We start from the raw sequence: 22,789 nt of genomic DNA on the forward strand, positions 1-22,789 counted from the left end.
AACGTTGTTTGTCCGTAATTAACTCTAAACTACTTACCCGATTTTGATCAAATTTGCAAAATGTTTGCAATTTGATTTAACTTGAAAAATAGAATGGCTTACATCTCAATTTATGACCGCAATATTATTTTATAGTAAGTTAATTGGCCTCTGATTTTCAAAGTTCTTTTAACAAAATTTTATGTTTGGTTTACATGTTGCTAATAATGATTACATCCCTTAAGTACGTCGACGAATCCACGGGAAACAGCTAGTTACATAAATAGTCTCTACAAACAGTTGTTCATATTAAATCAACAATTCCCAAAATCGCAAATCAAATTCGCTAGCTCCAGTTTGCAGTAGAATAATTAAACTTAGACGTCTCACAAATACACATGTAGCCTTTTGTGCCAGGGTAACGCTTGGCTGAGGTTCCACCCGCTGCCCAAGGTCTCAGGAGAGTCGCTCCGGTCTGTGGTCTTCCGATGCATCTTCTGCCAACTGGGACTGTTCACTGTCCTCATATTATGGTCTATTGTCTGGGTCTTCGTGATACAATCATTTGAAGGTAATAAGTTTGGTTGGCTTTCGATTTATTGAGTATGTTTTGCGTTTGTGTCGAATTTATCTATATGTATGTGATGTAGGTATTTAGAAATATAAAAGTATGTCTTTCAGTCGTCTAGTACTCATAATACAACTTTGCTTAGTTTGACACTATTATTTTTATTATATTATTGTAATATAATAACTTTTGTAAGGCGTATTTATTATTATGTGCCCTCTATTTAGTTCTACTTTTGATTCATTCATTAAATAAAGACAAATCAACTGTGTTCTGTTTTAGGCCCAAATGAAATAATTGTAACTCGAAACTATGAGAATGAGCAAAACCAACTAGTCATCGAACTCGCCACCGAACTGAGGCAGGTATGTTACTAGATTCATTTATAATCTTTACTATTGTCGTATTTTTGAGGTAGGAATAAAATGTATCCTCACGCTTTTGCAAACAAGAATGCTTGAATTGCAAGTATAGCCGAGTGGTGTAGGATCGAACCCCGCTTGAGGCAAATATAGGACAAACATTTTGTGTGATCCACAAATGCTTTTTCTGAGTCTTGTTATCTTTTGTATGTTTCTTGAGTGTTTGTGACTCCTCCCGAGAAACAAGGATTAAATTGTTCTTTCTTTTTTAAACAAATTATCAAATGAGAAACATAAGCTCATAAAAATACTAAAATAAACTACATACTCATAACGTTATTCTAAACATAAATACTCCAAGCTTTCCTCAGCGTGGGTATTACTTAAACCTCGGAACACAAAACAATGTATACGACCAAATCCACAATACATTACCGTTTATTGCACATTCTTAATACTGGTATGCCAATCAAATAAATCAGGTGAAGTGGAATAACACTCTGTCGGAGACTTATAGACTAACAAGTGGAGTGAGGCAGGGTGGTCTGACGTCGCCGGTCTTATTCAACTTATACATAAACGAGCTGATCGAGGAGCTGAGCAGCACCAGAGTCGGATGCCAGGTCGGCGGAGTGCGCGTTAATAATCTTAGTTATGCAGACGACATGGTGCTGCTCAGTCCTTCGGTCAACGGTATTAGGCAGTTAATAAATGTATGTGAAAAATATGCAACACGACACCACCTAACATACAATGTAAAAAAAACGGAAGTTATGATATTTAAGTGTAAAAAAGGCCCTGATGTAATACTACCGATAAGCTTATGTGGAACCGTGCTTAAAATTGTTAAAAAGTTTAAATATCTGGGACATATTATAACAGAAAACCTAATGGATGATGACGATATGGAACGACAGAGGCGCAGTATAGCCTGTAGGAGTAACATGCTAGCCAGACGATTCTACCACTGCTCCAAACAGGTTAAGGTGACGCTGTTCAAGGCGTACTGTCAGTCGTTCTACACCAGCCAACTCTGGTACCGGTTCACGAGAAGTGCGTTCAACACTCTTCGTGTACAATATAACAATGCTTTCCGGGTAATGATGAACTTGCCCTGGCGGTGCAGTGCGACTGACATGTTCGCTGAGAACAGAGTTGCAGGTTTTGTCGCACTAGTGCAGAGGCTCAGGGTATCATTCTACAGCAGAGTAGCCCTGAGTAACAACAACATTGTGTCCTCTGTTTTCCATAACGTCTTTCTAAAAAGAGAGATTAAAGATTTATAGGATTTTTAATTTCATTTAGATTAAGTTTTATTTTAATATTGTTATTTTATTTTATTTTAAAGTTTTCTATTATTAGTTTCTAGTAGTCTAAGTCACAATGTTTTTGTTATGCATGTTATGGGTTTAATTGCCTGAAATAAAGAATATTTAATTTAATTTTAATTTAATTTTAAACCCACGCAGCAACTAACCAACATTCTTTTTAAACCTACATTTCTACACAGAGAGTCTACCAACTCTTTTTAGAGTGAAACAGTAACATGTATGTAAGAAAGAAGGCGAATTACTTGGTGTAGAGCGATGTCTCTCTTTTATACGAGCTATTGCTTTAGTTCAAAGGGTCGAGGTAGAGCCTTAAGTTTTATTGAGAAAAAGCGTGCTAATAAAGCGAATACCGCCCACCCCTTTACAAAGTAACATAATTTGTACAGAGGAGAGCTATGCTAGCTATTAGCTGGTCTTTTTAGAAATTAAATCATCGTGCCAGGTTAGCTCTACGCTACACGCGACAGTGTAAAACAGAAGTTACACATTAATGAGACTATTATAATGTTGGCTTATTTACGCATTGCTGCCTAAAAAAAAAGCATAACCTAATCTTTATCAAGATTTAAGAATTTGACCATTATGTACATTAAGTGATCGCTGTTTAAGTAGCCGTCAGAAAGTCCAATTAGCATTCGTGTCAGAAATCTAAAAAAGAAAATCAACAAAAAAATATTATGTAAAATTTAAAATTTTAATATCCACAAAACCAATATCCCAAAATGAATTGAAATGAAATTATTTATTCTGCAAATAGGATATTTTATCACTTTTACCCGTCTTTTTTGAGAACGCTGGAGTCTCAATGTGCACAATCCCGAGTATAAATTATTTTCGCCAAAACTATCTGTATGGTGTGAGTTATAATAACAGTGTAATTTAAGCTATAGGTTTAAAATGGTTCTACAAAACTATTAGCAAAAGTTCTCATACCTTTGCTAATGGTTTCGTAGAACCACTCTCCTTTGCAGCCTTATTCTCATTGCTAGACGTAAGTAAACCTTCTGCTAGTGTCTCGTTGTAACATCTTGCAAATATTTAAAGGAGAGAGAATTCTCAGAATGTTCGCTAGGTAAGTTCATGCAACACCAAAGCGCTGCCATGCAGATAAGAAATGTTGCATAAAACTACTCATTTAGAATAACTGTTTTAATGTAGACTCAGCAGCAAACACTGATACGTAACGTGTTATCTAAACTTCTATACTAATATATAAGGCTGAAGAGCTTGTTTGCTTGTTTGAACTCGCTAATCTCAGGAACTACTGGTTCGAATTGAAAAATTATTTTTATGTTGAATAGACCATTCATCGAGGAAGGTTTTAGGCTATTTTATCATCACGCTGCGACTAATAGAAGCGAAGATACAATGGAAAATATGGAAAAAACAGGGCAGATATAAATCATAACTTATATCTTCTAACCACGCGGACGAAGTCGCGGGCAACAGCTAGTAGAATATAACGGAATTCTGTTCGTCAACTGCTTTTGCTGTATGTATTTATGAGAACATTTAATATTATGTACATAGTTCCGTACCTACAGGGTGAGACAAAACCCTCTTACTGATTATCCGCAGTCTGTCCGTCCTGTTATCAGGCTTTACTTTATGAACCGTGATAACTACAGTGTTTATTACACACACAGCACCTACTCTTGAGGATGGCTACGCTCATGCACCCATATATGGCTTACAAATCTAATTTTCTACATTGGCTTAGCAGCATAAAGCTAAAAATAATATTAACCACTTTTTCGGGTCCGTTGGTTGAGATTTCTTTTGAAATAAACAGTAGCACATTATTTGTACATACATAAGCCATAAACATGAAGTATTGAATAAATAAATAATGTGAAATTGACATAATTTTACCATAACCATCACTCACACAAATTATAATCCCACTGCTAAACAGAGGTCTATATCCACACGACATTTTATCCATTTACTGTCTTTCTATAAGATCATTATTTCATTTTTCTTAATCAGGAGGATGTATTAAGCTTGCCGTAATCTCTTATCAGGGTAATAAATGGGCGAGTCGGTATCCTAGCGAGAAAATATAAATGTATTTTGACATTTGTGTTATGTGATCACCGTAATTCAGACAAGAATTCACATATTTCCTTTAACACAATTAGGTTGTTATAAACCACATTGGACGCAGATGATAGCAATTTGACTGCATGGATAGCCAAGTGGTTAATAACAAAGTCACAGTGCGCGACGTTTTGCGGGTTCGATAGCTGTGTAGCACAAGCGTTTTTGTAATGCCACGAAAGCTTGTTCAGAGCAAGGGTGACTTGGGGAATTTGACTTTAATGTTTGGGAAATCCCCTGCGATACAATGATTACATATTATTCCTTAGTGCGGGAGTCGTATAAAAAAATGTAAGCTAATTAGTGACAAATCCAATTTAAAAATAGTTCTAGTTTAAAGGCGGTACTTTACATCACTATAAATTGTTTTTAAACTTAAGTACAACCCCGGTCTTCGTTTCAAATATGAAAAGTCACCGCGCTTCAAAGTTTAAAACTTATATCTCTCAACAAAGAGCTTCAGAACACATTTGTACAGATAATATCGTAAAACTTCTCAAACATACTCGTAAGGAATCTCCCTAACTTCACTAAGGCATTTCATCAAAAGGTCTAACTACCTAACTACCTGCCGATTTAATCCGAATAGTTTGTCTTCAAATAGTTCACTCTTTGTGTCTCTGGAGTCCAGATTACACGCTCAACAAATACGTGAAATTAGCAGTAGTACGTGAAATTCTATTTAATCGTTTCTTCGACCTATCATTCCACTTTTATTAAGATAGTCAGTTGATGAAGCAGAATATTGGGCGTATCAATCTTTATTTATTATGTACGCAAAAAGCGCTGTAAAGCGTTAACATATGTCCTGGAGTTAGTGGTTCAAGTCCTATCTGAACTTTTTAAATATTTTATTTGTACGTAGTTTTCACTTTAACATTTGAACACCTTAAATTGCATTCTATATTCTACAAAATATGTTAAAAAACATTTTAACATCAATCTGAAATTCGGGAGAGAGGAAGAGAGCTGAAATAGCAAATTATTACAAAGGTGTGAGTTCATTGTGCATTTGACTTACTGTAATAATTGACTAACACTATAATACGTCACAAATGGATTGTCTCCATGTATTCATCTCATATATTTGTTCCATGTGTCGGTAGCCATATCAAAACCACACATAGCCCAGTCAAGTTAGTTCGGTATACCAATATTGCCAATTGAATTCTCTAAATGGACTATTGAATTTGTAGAATGCCTACACTATTGAGGAGCTCGTGGCTTAACTACAACTAACTGCACAAGTCTATCGATCACAGGTGAAGCTACACTTAACACGGTCGTTAGGTGGATGGATGCCGATCTATGTCATAAGGAGTTCCTCCGTGTTTTGGACTGTCTAGACTTTCTAGCTGCTACCTTACAAAGGGCCCTTTGAAAGATAGCCGCTAGAAAGTCCGTCATCATTCTGACTAAGGGGTATCGGTATCGTTTCCTGACTACAAAACCTGCGGCTTGCTTGGACTTAATGTCACAGAATTCTACTAGCCAATTCCTTCATTTGATTCATAGAATGGTTTCAAAAGAAACTGAATTGATTTCGGTTGTTCCGTTCGCGATCTACGATACCCCAGACACACACAATCAACCACATAATGACACTTATAACACAAAACACTTTCATCTATACTTAATATATAAAGCTGAAGAGTTTGTTTGTTTGAACGCGCTAATCTCAGGAACTACTGGCTCAAATTGAAAAAATATTTTATGTTGCATAGACCATTCATCGAGGAAGGTTTTAGGCTATAAACCATCACGCTGTGACTAATAGGAGCGAAGATACTATGGAAAATGTGGAAAAAACAGAGCAGATATAAATCAGAACTATATATCTTCTAACCACGCGGACGAAGTCGCGGGCACCAGCTAGTCAAAAATAAAACTACCTTATACCAAATATCAACAGCGGTAATTTAAAGATATCATGTAAAGCCCAACGAACAAAAACACAAAGCAAATTTTATCTTTTAAAAGGCTTTTGTGTTGTAATCCAATAAAAATCAAAGAAAGAATGCGGTGCAAAAGCGTGTTGTTATATGGATCAAACATTTTTGTCATACACATGTACCGCGCTTCGGTTCAAAAGTACACAGATTCTAAACACCAATTTTTTCGAACATTTTTATTGGACTTTTATAAAGAGCCGGGAGCTCTCTTTGTAAATAAATACTGCAGGCCATAGAGTAAACTGTGAATATGATTTTCAGTGATGCAATGATAAAATGGATTATCCTGTTGGCTATTTATTGGCTGTGACTGTCTCGTACTTACTGAATATTAATTAAAAAATAGACCTGGTTTTTCGCAATTTAATTTTTGTTTTCATGTATCTGCCTATATTTAGTTTGTAGTGATAATATTTTAGCTATAGTTTTAAATTGGATGTGAATCCGCGAAACTAGCATTGGAGAATTTGACATATTATAAGATCAATTTATCTAATTTCAGTTATCGCAGCAAAGTCGTTGATAACGTTAAGAGATATATGTCTAAGATAGTGGTAGACAGATACGTCGCTCAATAAAAACATAACGAATTCACACTAATATAACTCATAACATTCCTTTACCGTTAACCGCAGTTTCTAAACGTTGAAATCTTTAATTCATTCCATCTAAACCCGGTACACAATATTTTATATCAATAACTGTCTCCGTGGGAAACGGTGAAAATATGTTACGCGACAATTTACACGAGTCGTTGGTAACGAAATTTGAATACTGTCAGTAGGGACAGAAGTATATACATATACGTATGTTTATATACACGTGTATATACGACATACTGTAACGACACCCGGGAATGCCTGCCCTAAATACTCACGACTCAACCGTGCATACACAGAAGGCATTAAAACTTGCAGTTGTAAGAGCGAGACAGCGTTAGTCTGTGTAGAGCGCTGTCTCTTTTCTACATCTGTAGCGGTCTTACTCTAATAGGTAATGGTAAGACCGCAGATAGTTCGATTTTATATTGCATATGACGTCATCGGGAAGATATCTCGTTATTCACCGGTGTCGAATAACTTTTGAGCACCATATTACATTTTTATATGTTATGAATATAGTCTTTTACGGCGCTCTTGGGAGATCCCCGATACAGTTGCGCAGATGTTGCTACCCTAATGAGAACGTCGACTTTAAAGTATAAATGTTTTGTTTGAAAATTTTGCAACATGTTTCTGTAATTTAGAATGTTAACGGCATCTAATTAGCCATTGTCATACATTGCTTTTTACTAATATCCTTGTTTAAATATCTTCGCAAAGTCATTGAGTATCATACTTACTTTTAATTTGCTAAAAATAGCAATGCATATAACTGGTACAAGTGCTACCCTGAGGATTCCATATAGGCGAAGTTAATTTCGGACCGAAGCAACGTCGTTTAAACTTAATCTTTATTTCTAAGTATTTTTTATAGCGGCAAAGGAAGTACATCATCTGTGAAAATATCAATTGTCTAGCTATCACAGTTCATGAAATACAGCTGCAAGATAGATGAACGGACATCGGTGCTTCTCTTATTGAATCGCTATTACCCTTTGGGTATCAATCAAGCAAAAATATAAAAAGCGAGCGTCACTTATTCTTTTCTTCAGTCAATCAAAAACTTTGCGAGCTAGTTATAGGCATATAGCGATTTCCATCTTTCTCTAAGATGTACCATCTCTTTCATTTCCTTACAAGTTGACACTTCTAGCTTTTCCTTCAGTTGGTTTATGTATTTTCCATATTCTTTTTTCCAACAAAATCTAACCTCTCTCATATCCGTTCCTCATATCTGGAAATTGTGGTCAGCATCAGGGCAACATTTGTCGCGAATGATCTGCCTCTATCTGTTCTGATACAGCGCGTCTCACCACCTGAGAATTTGGAAGAGGATGAATTGATCTTGGAGCAGCTTCAAATAAAAAACCGTTTGACGGTAAAGCAATTTGCACCTTTTTTTATCCAGTGCCATATCTTTAACATCCTTATATGGGGACACTTCTGGCTTTATCTTCAGTTGGCCTATGTATTTTCTACATAGGCCTATATGGCCTCATTCTTTTTTTTCAACAAAACCTTTTCTCAAATAAGACATTTTTCCATTCTATGCTTAAAAAAGGTCGTATATCCAATTAAAACACACTACAGCTGTATTTAGTAAACCTCAATACAACCCATTTAATCACCTGTCTGTGCTCGTGAGGGACAATATTGACTCAAGAGCAATAGCGTTTGGATGTCAGCGCGTAATTGATTGCCTGCTGATGTTTGGGTATCGATGCATTTTATTTGTTTAAATGGGTGAAGAGTTTATTTGACAAAATTGTTTGTAACTTGAATTGATTGTTGAGAAATTGAAAAAGGTTTTAATCATAAGTCCTAGTAAGCAGTCTTCGCAGATTTCGCACCAGAAAAACCGAAAAAAAAAGGAATTTTGTTTTTTTTTAAGTAAACGTAACTGCATTTTCAAAGCATTAAAATTAATGAGCTAATTCAATAATCAATTCACAGGAATCACAGTAATAAAGGGAAAGATGTGAGAGAGAGTTTGTGAAGCGTTTATGCTCAAACTGCTTGACCTATTTTGATATATGTTGGTATGGTGTTAACTAATATTAATGCAGGGAGGGTGTGTAATGATCCCAGTAAATTGTTAAATATTGCACCACAAAAACTACAACAAACATTATAGCAGGAATTATTATTTAAGTATCGTTATGTCAAAAAGATATTGGAGTTGTCTACTAGAGCAAAGATATATTATATATTCTCGTATACTTCCAATACGTTTTACAAATACTTACAAAGAAATTACATTACTTTATATCATTTTTTTTTATTTCTCCAGACATAGTACATTTCATTGTGCAAATAAATTAATCAAAACGGTTTCCATAGTAAATCACAATTAAAACATCACACTTTTTATGTCGACAATTAGTATCATGATAATAAATCTTATGCTTCCGACTTCTAATTAAATAAGTGGAAAATTTAAAAGGAATTTTCTTGTTAGAAGGTCAGAGTTATAAATCAAACTTACATTGGCTTTAATAAAAACTTTCTGATGAGCTAAATCCAGATGTCAAATCAAATAACGGACGCCCGTACCACTGAACTTGGGGAAGAATAATGAAGAATGAACTTGGCCCCGATTCTGCTATTAACAATGGCCGATGAATCAATGGCAATTAGATTAAAATCTGAAATTATTCCTATTCTCTTATGAATTTTGGCAATACAACAATTGGAAGTTAATTGTTTTGACCTTGAGTGTACCGTCCCGTACTGAATTTCCAATTATTGTGTAGGGAAAATGCTTAAGATAATACGAGAAGTGTCAAATAGTAGAATTGAATAAATAGCAGAATTGGGGCCCTGAGGATACGTCAAACTCGTGCAGCCTTAAGATGTAAAGATTTACAATGAGTTTTAAGCGTTGAATTGTTCTTATTTAAGCAAGAAAGTTGTTTTTAAAAAGACAAATGTCATTAAGAAAACGAATGTCCCTAAAATATTTTCTAAACATATTCTGCTCTTGCCCATGTTCCAAAAATATAAGATTATCCCATAGCGATTTTGACTGACTGTTTTTTTTTTTAATGGAATATTGTAAGTACATATAATTTTTGCATTAGTTAACTCTCTACAATCGTTAATGACAATTACGCTGAAATGTATGCATACATATACGGGCAATTCGTTTCGATAGGTCACGTGACCTTGACCTGTCATCTCTACACATTCGAGCGCTTTCTATCAGCTTTAACAATTCTAAAAGCGTTTTTTGGGTAGACAGACTGGTCTTCTAAAGATATCTTATTAAAAAGAAATGCTGATCTGTCTTTTAGAAACCAGTGGAAACCAGTGAGTTTAGGCAACAGAAAACATTTTAATATACCCACATACAGCCGTGCAACGAATAAACGTTTTAATAAAACGGAATTTTCATTTACCACAACGTTATATTACGTTGCTCTTGGCAGTGCGCCATTATCATCAAGGCTTTAATTTGAAATGGCCTGGTATTGTCGTTTTGAGGCCAACTGTTAGCGAAAATGACTTCATTGGACCAAGTAACGTCATTTTGTAAAGCAACCGTCCTTTATTTCAAAATTTTAAAAAAATCTGTTTAACATTTTCCTGTGTCTGAGTCTGAGTCGGCTTTGAGTCCCAAAGGATACCGTAGAGTGGCTTTTTAGTTTTAGACATTGGTTGTTTGTCCTTCAGAAATATTTTGGCGGCTTTTACTGTAGGCTATTTATGTTGGAATTGTTTTTATTTAGACGCAAAAAATATTATAAATGCTAGGAAAAGTTGTAAGTATGGACAGATGTTTGTTACTCTTTTACGCATAAAACCACTGAACGGATTTGGAAGGAATTTTGTACACAGGTAGTTTGCAACCTTGATTATCAAATATGTTTGCTATTCCGTTTTTTTCTTGACATGGGATTTTCGGGTTGCCTCCGGCAACACCAACATTTTAGCAATCAATGTGTAAATGTTAGCGAAAACTTATTATTATTTTTTATTATAAAAGTGTTAAGTCCTTAATACCCTTACAAATATAATTTCCTTTAAAAACCCGAACACCAGCCCACTTGTTTGTATACATAAGTACCAATATGGTACCTACAGGATAAGCAAACCCCATTACATCGGGATTTGCGTGCGATCTGCGCAATGTTAGCATAACACGATCATTGATAACGTTACAAGATACGTGATACCTCGTTGCTAACCAAGATTTTTAATGGCTCTACATTTTTAGGGATCCCAACCAAAGAGTTTAAACTGAAACTTATTATTAAAGCTCCGATGTCTGTCTGTTGCGTTAAGCTTCGTTTAGTACGCTCATGATGGGAGATTTTGGGTGATTTCTATTTTCTCTAAAAATATGTTTTTATTTTGCCTATTTGTTTAGGAGTGGTGCGAGTCCACTCCTAAACAAATAGGCTTGCTTGTGTTTCTTAAATTTTAGTTTTCTTTTCTATCTATGTATTTTACATTAAAAAGACTCACCCTAAATGTTACTTACGAAGAAGTCACATCGTTCATCTCTTGAGTTCATATTAATACAGTGAAAAAAAGAGTAACTTGTTTGCTAGGCAGGCTAAAAGTAACATTTATGACCTTTACAAATTTCTTAAGAATAAATCGATTCCATTTGAATTACGATTGTCGTATCATTTCCCCCTAATTAGTTACCTATGCGTAACATCCTAGCATCTAACTACATACCCACGGTAAGCCAAATCAATACCAACCAATAGTAGGGGTTCGGTATGACGGTATGACGTCACGAATACCCCGAGATCCTATCGCCTGTCGTCCACAATTTGGAAACAGTTCGTCAAAATACTCGTAAGTCCCAATGCGACGCCTCGAAATAATGCAGACAAACATTAATTCTGATTCTTATTAACTATTGCATTCGTTATTCGTTGGATCAACTGGATATGACGGAGAATTATGGTTTTGTATTTTTGATTCTTAGGGTTCCGTATCCAAAAGAAACCGGAATACTAAGACTTCATGTTATGTCTGTCCCTATGTCACCAAGCTGCTTCATTAACCATAATACCATTAACCGCAATTGTAACAAATCGAATATTAATTGATTCATCGATGATGTTTTTTTCTTGTCGCTATAACAAGCAATTTTTTTAAATTAAAACGCAGTAAGACACTTCCCCAAAAACTGAATCAGGACAAGCATTCGTGGATCACACAAACGCTTGTGATACACGGTTATCGAACCCAAGACACGATGCGCTTGGTGATGGCTTGATGACCTCAATCACTCAGCTATCCGTGGTAGAGTTTAAGTAATGGTTGATCATCTATTTATGGAAGACTAATTTTTTGTTGCAAATTTTGACCTGTTTATACGCAGCCCTCTGTATCGCAAGCCCGACTCGAGCTTAACTGCTTTTCATTTAATTCTGAAATCGTAAGCCGGTTCTTTTATCAATAACAAGCTGTTGCCCGCGACTTCGTCCCCGTGGGTAGAAGATATACTTAAGATATAATTTATACCAGCCCTGTTTTTTTCACATTTTCCATTGTATCTTCGCTCCTATTAGTCGCAGCGTGATGGTTTATAGCCTAAAGCCTTCCTCGATGAATGGACTATTCAACACAAAAAGAATTTTTCAATTTGAACCAGTAGTTCCTAAGATTAGCGCGTTCAAACAAACAAACAAACTCTTCAGCTTTATATATTAGTATAGATTCGTAGAGTTATACAGGAGTCATAATGGTATCTTTCATAGGCAGTTGTTGCTGCCTTTGCAATTCCCATTTCAAAGTTGCTTTCCCTTGCAATTCTTAAATGATTATTCGATGTGAAATTCATAATGGACTTTTTCAAGCTAAATCCAAATTTTACAAAGAATAAGAAAACGACCTTGATCAATTAACTTAAATACACACACTGGCACAATAAAAAAAAGCGAATATACTGCCTTAAAACATGAATTGTAATAAAAAAAAGAAATCATTAACAAAAAGGAGGCTACAGGGAGACATTTAGGAGTAAATGACGAACATATTCACAACGTGACTGTACAGTCAGGAACAAAAGTCAACTAACACGATTTGATTTAAAAAGTGCCAGTATTTCTAAGTGAGATGTATAGATTAATTAGGTCATGAAGAAGATTATTAGTTTATTTTTACAGTAACTATCGTGAGGATGATTCATTATTAGATGATGCAACGGTTTACTCACGTATGCTTACCGAGATTGTCCGAGTTGTTTCTGGTGACCCCGCCTTTATTTCTGGTGACTCCAGTTGGATCCGAAACAAGTTGTGTCAAGTTTTGTCACATCAACTCACGAGAGTAAAGGAACAGAGAGTGCACACGCGTTTGTGAACTATAATATGTTCTGCTCAGGTGGCTGATGTATTGCGACAAGTTGCGATACTAGCCGAGTGGCCGAAAATCGGTCAGGACATTGTTATGTGCCAAGTCTATTCTGTTCCTCATAGCACAGCGACAACTTATTAAATTTGATTGTGTACTTTATTTTGAAGATCTGCTGGTATAACTGACTTCTGTAGCTGATTGTACCTACAAGCATGTGTAACAGGGATGGATTGAGGCAATTTTTACACCGCCGTTGTACGACAGGTGCCAAATTAAACATATACTGTTGATGTGGATTTATTTTAAGAAAAATGTGAGCTTAAGTAGCTAATAATACCTTGTCTAATTCTTATACAAAAGTAACCTGCACATTGTGAAACCTTTCCGATCAGGTAAGGGGTTGCGTCAAATGACTTAGTACTTGTGATTTTTTATTTGGAAAAATAGTTTCGTTCCCGAAAATTTAATTCATATTACATAATACTGTACAGTTAACCTAGGGCTGCACTGAAAAGTAATAAATAATAACAACTAATTTACTACCTAAAATTGACTTTTGATAGTTAGGGTTACTTTATTTCCTAAAATTCTGAGTAATTTGTCGTAAATGCTAAAGAAACATATTTTTATGCTTCATAAACACCTATTTTATTTTTGCACGTCTGGCATGTAACAAGTCCTTCAAGGATCGGACAGGGTTTCTCATACATACTGTATACATATTCGCCAGAACGTCTTATCCTATAAATTTCTCTCATATTGAGTGAACGAAGATTACTCACCGGATCCCTAATATGTAATCCCGAGCCGGAATGGAAATGTATTTACATATTATATTAGATTTTTTGCTGAAGTAAAGAAATATTGAGTTACATTGATGGGGATTCGTGAAAATGACAATCTTTTGTGAATAGGAAGCAGACTTGTTCTGAAGATGGATGACAGGATTAATGGAGGTTTCATTTGGACAAATTAATATTAGGTATCGTATAGGAATGATTTATATTTTTTTTGTGAATAGGATTTATTTTATCATTAAATGTCAAATACAATGTAAATTGTTAATGATTAAATAAATAAGAAAAATAAGAAAATATCATGGACTTCCCAAAGGAAGATGGGATTGAGGCTTCCCAATTTTTGGTTGCAATTGAGAATCCCCTTGAACTCCTGGGGCGAGGAAGTGGATAGTAACACTCTTACTGACTAAAGTATATTATACAACACGATATTACGAATTGTTAAATATTACTGACCGTGTAGAGTTTTTGAAAATGATTGTACGATGAACCGAACTTGATAACGTTGAATAAAAATTTATACCAACGCAACCCATCTGAAAAATCAAGAAAAATCTAGGAAATCGAAAACCTTATTTGGGCACCTTTAAGTATCCTCTGTCACTGTGCACCCAGAGTCATTACGGTGACGTTTTAAAAGTGCCAGGAAAAGGGTCGACTTCAAATGAAAACTTTTTGATGGCAATCAATCGTCCGTACATCTCCGGACACCCCGTATAGTATAGTGTAGTGTAATATAATATTATAGTCTAAGTATTGTCTTGTGAGAAATTAAAATCCAATTTAATGGGACCAAATGTTAAAATAACATGATAAGCCAATACTAAGTTGTTCGTAACCACATCTAGAAATGTACGTCCTTAAATCTATTTAAATTCACTTCTCAAAATAAACACGTGTTACTGAATTCATTAGCTGTGTAAACGTTGACAGCAATTACCATAATGTAACCTATGGAATTAGACGTACTCTCACCACTACTGATGTTCAGAACCTTCTTAGTCAAAATACCCCATAAACGCCATAAGTCGCGTACAGTCACAAAGTATGTTATTTGCAATGTTACTATATATGTATAAACTGATTTTTTTGTTTAAGTCGATTCCCTGATGAAGGAATTTAACCCTCATGTCGCGAAGGTTTCACAAACATTCAATTCCCTTGCACAAAAACACCATGATTCCAAATGAAAAAGCATTCGTAAATACCTTATACAAATTCTTGTCCAATTTGGGGATCGTTACCGAAACTAAACAATTCATTGGACTGGTACAATTTCTGTCAGCGCACTCAAGACGAAAACGTGTTCTTGGTTACTCATTAACCAAAATAGTCTTGAGAGCATTACTTTTTGGTGTAATCCCGTGCAGATGAAGCCGCGGGCACAAATTAGTTTCAACATAAGTTGAACGCCGCGTACGGCGTTGCTGTAGGTCTATAGTGACTTCGGCCTCAAACATCATAAAATATTTGAGTTAAAACAGAATGTAGAGTTTACGGATTAAAGGGTTTTTACCCCACTGCGTATGAATAAGGGTTAATACAATGGTTTTAGGGAGTTTAAAGCCTTTGATAAAGTTTTAGTAGATATGAATAAAAACGTTTGCGTTTGTATTTATGTTAATAACATTATCACGCTTGAGAAATCACTCACAAAACTTGACTTGCACGGATATCCGAGTGGTTGAGGTCACAGCGTCAAATCCACTTTTGTATTTTCCACGAATGTTTTTTCTGTGTCTTGGTGTCATTGGACTTGTGACTTACATATTTGTGAACACCCAGTGATTCAAGGAATAATGCCAAAGCTGAAGTCGTTTGTTTTTAAATAATTGTTCTAAAAATAAGAATGAAACATGAAACATAAAACATACAAACTAATTGAAAATCTCTTTTATTTTGAAGCCTAAATCAAAACATAATAAGCTTTATGGATGTTTTACCTAACATAATATTTTCTTTCATCTAAGCTTTTAACAGCAAGTTATCACTAATCTCAAAACTAATCTAAAAGCAAAACAAACCTGAAACACTTATCTACGTTCAAATAATCATTCGCCAGAACATAGTTTAATCTGGCCCGAGTCCAAGTAGAGCACGGTTATATTTTAAGTCACACCAGTTCCAACTACCATGAACAAAGAACAAAGGATTTATTCGCTACATGAGCGAGATGCAGCTACGTGCTATGTACGCCATCTTAAATTTATTTGTTTCACCGTTTTTGCCTTATTATCGCCGCTATTGCTGAAAATCAGCGCTGAAACTCTGTCATCAGTTATCAGGGTCCAATCATTAAGATAAGCGAGAGCCTTATTTTTCGCGAGGCATATTGATCCCTTTATTTCTCAATTATGTATAATAGGGAATTTCGCAAAAAAAAAACTCTATAGTCCGTAAGACAAAAAAAAATAATGGATAGGTAAGTATTTTTTTCTTTTTATCGGAACAAAAAAACTAACAAGCTATTAAGGTGAAATGAAATCGCGTATGACGTCACTTATCATTACGCTTTTTACTAGCAAGTGATGTTTTATAATTATGCATTTTTTTCGAAATCTGTTTGCCGGACTATACCAATTCATATTGTTAAATTTAGTTAAATATTATTATGTAATAAAATACGTAATATATATGTATACTTTTCCACATTGTGTCTAAGCACCCAATAAAAGTTTCATTTTACATTCATTCCATCTCGCTTCTACAAGAGCAATAGAAGCTCTTGAAGGTTTCATAGTACAGGATGAGTGCCCGCTGTGCCCAGTGCATACACAACACGTGTCACGTCGAGTTTATTAGCCAACACGTTTATTTGTCGAAAGAGGAATTTCAGGAATGGAATATGCATTTTCAGTACCGAGAATATAATTTCAATGTAACACGTTTTACTGAGAATTCGTGTAAGGCCTTAGGGAGTCGTCATTTCTATGTTATTTTGTTGTGATCTTTACCGACAACGTTAATTACATTTCCAGGCAACAGATTCAATAAATTATAATTAGCTTGTGTTTTGATGAATATGCAGTGTATATAAAGGTTTGGTTTTTTTGACATTTCAAAGAATATAACATACAGTGTAGGAGTTTCATGCTTTGCTTAAAATAATAATATATTGGAGAAAAGTACGGGTTTCCATTTTTAATTACAATTATTTTAAACCTTATAAAAAGCCAGGCCTTGCCCAACCACGGGACACCGGCTAGGAAATAAAGTTATTTTAGCATAAAGTATTTAACAAATAAAAATGCCTATTTAGTCCTTCAGGCAGATTTCCAAAATAATTTGGATACTTATAATCACAATTGAATTTGTATGGTTATTATTATACATACGTGTAGTGTAGGTGAAGTATATATGAGTCTAAAACACCGTGTTATAACAAAAACAAGTCACGCCCGCGAACTTTACACCTGTAACCTATTAAAGTATCTTCAGCGGTGCGGGAGCAACCCTTTTCAAGAGTACTTAGTATTCCAGTCATTATAACTTAATAGTTCACTTATATATTACAAACACACTAGGTTAATTGGACTATGGGATATCATGAGGAATAATAATTCAATTTTCGTTGCATAAGTTTTTTGGAATGGAAAAGGGACAAATCTGGATAAAAATCTGTTTGTAATTAGATATCAGAGAGTAAAAGCAATGTTACGACGTAAAGAGAAAACTTGAAATGTTTTTTGTCAAAACTGGCTTTTTTATTTTGGAAATATTGTACATTTGAACATTAATAAATGATAAATGTAACTTGTCTACAGGACCGGACAACATTAACACTAGACTTGGTACTTACTAATCATTTGCCTAGCCTTTTCCCAACTGTGTTGGGGTCGGCTACGCCTACCAGTCCAACCGGTTTCAGCTAAGTACTGCCTATCTGACCTACTTAACCCAGTTACCTGGGCAACACGATACCCCTTGGTTAGACTGGTTGTCAGACTTTTTCAAACTTCTGACTACATGTAACGACTGTCAAAGATGTAGGAATAACAGCCGGGACCCACAATTTAATGTGCCTTCCGGAACACGGAGGAACTCCTTATGACAAAGATGGTAACCCATCTACGGACCAACCGCGTCAAGCATAGCTTAACCTATGATCGAATCACTTATGCGGTTATAGCTTAGTCACGAGCTCCTCTTCAGAGGCACTTACTAATATTTTTCGATAAAAAAATTGTCATTTAATTAACTTTTGTTATTCATTAATATGGCTTAATTATGGAGTCCAAATTATTCAAAAGGATCCTTTTAAAACATTCTGTGTTGACATTTGTTTGTAGCAGAAGTTTTACCAACTATGGAACTAACTTTAACAGGTATAAGATTCTGATTTATTTACGAGTACATTGATCTACAATTATAAAGTTAGGAGAATGCTTTAGCACAACTAGAGGGGAAAGTGGTTAAATATTTTATTATACTTTCAAATAAACGTTTAGACTTCTACGAGTAGGGTGTCATATCAAGTACAGCGTTACTAATTGTTTAGTCTTAAGATAAAGTTCACCGTTGACTTTGTAAATAATGCATATTTTTCTTTTTATATTATATAGCTTTCAAAATGTAAATATTAGTTTAGTTTAGTTCCTAGATACTACTAATTTTAGATGATTAAGAAGGTTAAATATTTTTTAATTAATTGTATACAAATAAAAAATTAATACCGTTGACTTGTGAAAGAGAGTGATTGTAGTTCTGTCATTTTTCCATTATGCATAAAGCGACATTTTCTAAATGGCGGTGTTAAGATTTTCGCGTGAATAACCGCTCCTAGATTAAAATAAAATCGTAATGCTCTGAAAGTTTTGTTTTATTATGTCGGTATTTGTTTTTTGCTACTTTGTAGACAACAACTCTATTAAAATTCTAGTTGAAAAGAAAGACATTTAGTACTCAAGCGAGTGACGTTCACACGTATCTACTTAAAGATTCTCCTAAACACTAAGATACTTCAAGTTATCGATAATAATAATAGAGATAACAAAACTATCAATAACAACATTTAACCAAAGAAACATTACAACTATTCTCAGTATCCGAACATTGCTGGAAGTGGACGGACCGACAGACATACCAGATATCCTTATTGAACCCCGCATTCAAATCACAACGGTCCACTGTCCGGTAAAGGCATCCTAGATTCGAAAGCAATGTCTGGTTTAGGTCAATAACCTTCTGAACTGATGATAAGGGGCCTACTACCAAGTCTTGAAGCAATATTAGTAGCAGTGGAAGATGCCGCTCTATACAGTATAGAGGGCTGTCACGCTCAAAACAAAAAGTTTTTATTTCAAATAGGTCGTTTTCCAGGGTTTTTTTTTTCAAATGTTACAGTTATAATATTGATTTTTAAGCCTTCCCTTTAAAAATAACCCCCCTTTTTACCGAATAAATGGATTAAAACTGGGCATTAATATTAAATAAAAACATTACGAAATTTAGAGATCTAATTAGGTAAGAATATATATACATGAATAAATAATTTTGTAGTGAGCTCTCTTAGTTAAATAGAAAAAGATGTGCGAGTCGAACCCGTTACGCTAAAATTTTAGTCGTTTTATAACAGGACTAGCTGTAGCCCGCGACTTCGTCCACGTGGTTAGAATTTTCCCCGTTTTTTCCACATTTTCCATTGTATCTTCGCTCCTATTAGTCGCAGCGAGTCATATAGCCTTCCTTGATAAATGGTCTATTCAACACAAAAATAATTTTTCAATTCGGACCAGTAGTTCCTGAGATTAGCGCGTTCAAACAAACAAACTCTTCAGCTTTATTATATTAGTATAGATTCTTTCCTCCTTAGGTACGGAATCCAAAAACCTTTGAATTTGAAATTCAACCTTCGTCTACAAGACAATATAAAAGCAATAAAGTAGTCTCAGATGTCGTTTACCTATCTCTTAGGCTCTAGGGTATTATAACTCAAAGTCTAGAAACCTTGAAACCCTAAAGACGTATAAAAAGCCGAACTAGAATGCCAAGAAGTACTTAGTAAAACGGTTTATATTACAGAGTGATTTTTTTGTTATACCACACACTATTGAACCGAGGTCGGATGTTATGGATAAGCAATTTTGGATATGTTAACGGATATTTGAATATTATTCTACACTTTCGGTTCGGATAAATAATAATGTCAGATCGTTTACTCGCGGATAGTTTTGGTTTAGGACTACTACTAGATACATTTACAAAGTGTTTTTACTAATATACAAATACAAAGCTGAAAGGTTTGTTTGTTTGAACGCGAACCGATTCGACAACAAAAGTTCTTCCAATGTTAGATTTAGATTGTCCATCTATTATCTATTGAGGTATTCTATGTGAGGTAGACTATACTCCATCGCGCTATGATTATTAGGAATACAACACTAAAGAAATATCTTACAAAAACGGGGCGTGCTCTCTAAAACAATTGATCTGATTTTGTCAAATCAGTTTGATAAATTATCAACGGTTAGGTGTCCTGTCTCATGGTTCAGCCGTTAAGAGCCTAACATAACGCACAAGTTCTATTTTAAAATCCGCACACATCCAAAAAAATATTAATACCGACGTTTTTGGCTACAAAGCTCCATAACATCCCTAGTTACGATCATATTTAGATTCCATGTTATTCCTTTCATCATTTCCCTTTGGTATGTCTACGATAAACGTAGAAATACGAGGTCGAGGTCGAGGTCGAGTGGCGTACGCACCGGTTTCAAGGTGTCGCTAGCTCTGAGGTCCCGGGTTCGATCCCCGGTCGGGTCAATGTAAAAATTAACATTTCTACATTGTCTCGGATCTGGGTGTTTGTGGTACCTTCGTTGTATCTGAATTCCATAACACAAGTGCATCAGCAACTTACTTTGGGTTCAGAACAATGTATGTGATGTTGTCCGCATTTATTATTTATCATTATTTATCATTATATTGTCTTATCATATGACCTCTGTTAAACATCGGTAGCTATAGCTATATTCTGGTAAAAGTATCTACTATAAAATGTACAAGGTAATGCAGCATACAAATATATGATTTGACAAGAGAGGAAGTTGTGATGGAATAGTTTTGGGTTTATGATGCGCAGAGTCAATTCTCCCAATTGCGATACTTGTGGCGTTATTGAAGATGTGCATCATATCCTGTCGGAGTGTGTCCGTGTCGGGGTCCGAAGAAGACAAGCTTTTTCCAACAGTGAAAATGTGGGCTGCTATAATAGCATTCTTGCCTCGCCTTTATCGGACGAGGCGAGAATGCTTTATAGCCTTATGATAATGGCCATGAGATTGCGGGCAGGTCACTAGTTATATTATTATACTATGCAACTGTTAATTTTTAAAAAATATCTGTATCAATCATCGGGGTGACATCTTCTATTCAGAAAAAAACCCCGTAAATAAAAAGAAAAAAAATATATATATATGATTTCAAATGTGTTTATAGATAACTTTCCTGTGCAAATGGTCCATTTTTAAAAATATCAACCTACGGTTACTTTTATGATTAATCTAATTAGCAAAATCAGGAAATTATTTAAAATTTGTTCAAAAAGTTTCCTTCCGTTCTTTTAGATAGGAAATAGTAATGTAACATTTCAAAAACGACTGAAAAAAATTTACTTGAAATAAAACCTTTTGATTTTGAACTACATAATATCAGTAGATATAACAAACAAAAATGCATCTCAACACTCAAGCTCTCTAGAGAAATACACAGAGCGGCGTATCAGTGAAATGTATGACCACAAGAGACGTAACCTGCCTTTAGCAATTTTAAAGCTTGAATATTAGACCGTGGTTTACGTTTATCTAGACTCCCATAATCCCTTAAGAGAATGCTGGAGTGGACGTATTTTATTATACATAGATTTTTAAGAGGCAAACAGAGCTAGCACCACATCTCAAAGTTATATTCCCTTGGTTATCGAAGAGTGGGGGGATCACAAAGTGAAGATCATCTCTCTTTAAGACCACCATAATCTTACTATTAGACACAAGGCTGTAGTCCAGACTTCACATAAAGCTGCTTCGTCATTTTTTAAATTACATTTAAGCTTTTTGTATACGTTTTCGATTATGTTAATATAATTCTTATTAACGTTTTCGAATGACTGTATTGTAAACAAACAGAGTGAAAATTAAAACTAAATTAAACAAAAATCGAAATTTAAGTGTTTTTTTTTTACATTTCCGCTTTTTGACGGCCATGAATTACAACCACAGAATTATACTTCCACGAAATGATAATTCAGTTCGTAATATTATTATCCCATTTAATACATTGTCAACAGCAGTAAATTTCCACGAGCATAATATATAATTATAGTGGTTCAAATATCACCCCACTTCATGTACGTAACGACCACAGACTGTCGTCACCACACTATGTCAAGCTAAGTACTGGTCTCTGAATAACCATAATTATACCTCTGAGTATAGTTTATCACATAAAGATTTGGTACGTACTTATATTCCAGTTTAATGGGAACTAAGTTGCATTCGCGGTTTTGAACGCGCACAACTTTGTGAAACAAAATCTATTGTGCTTAATAATACAATGGGGAAAAAATTACTTTTCTGTTAAGCCCCTCGTTTGAGCCTTAAGAGACAGACACACATACTGATACAGCGGTCAAACTTATACCGCTATTTGTGTCTGTTTGTCTTTGTCAATTAGCACGTAACTAATTAATCGATTGGGATTCGATTTTCTTGTCGAGATTCTTTTAAATATGACTTCATGCTTTTTGTTTTCTATCTGTGCACTCTAAACAATAAAGTAAT

General features: G+C 34.9%; 1 protein-coding gene across 2 annotated transcripts in view; it reads left to right on the forward strand.

The window, feature by feature from the left end:
- LOC113491849 (potassium channel subfamily K member 2-like) overlaps window positions 1-22,789 on the forward strand; it is a 45,235-nt gene that overhangs the window by 1,546 nt on the left and 20,900 nt on the right. For both annotated transcript variants that reach the window (XM_026869026.1, XM_026869025.1), the window contains exons 2-3: window positions 397-550; window positions 830-912. In XM_026869026.1, the coding sequence (XP_026724827.1) occupies window positions 397-550; window positions 830-912 (237 nt within the window). The remainder of the gene's footprint in view (window positions 1-396; window positions 551-829; window positions 913-22,789) is intronic.

Source organism: Trichoplusia ni, chromosome 3 (genome assembly GCF_003590095.1).
Source record: "Trichoplusia ni isolate ovarian cell line Hi5 chromosome 3, tn1, whole genome shotgun sequence".
In the NCBI taxonomy this organism is placed as follows: Eukaryota; Metazoa; Arthropoda; class Insecta; order Lepidoptera; family Noctuidae; genus Trichoplusia; species Trichoplusia ni.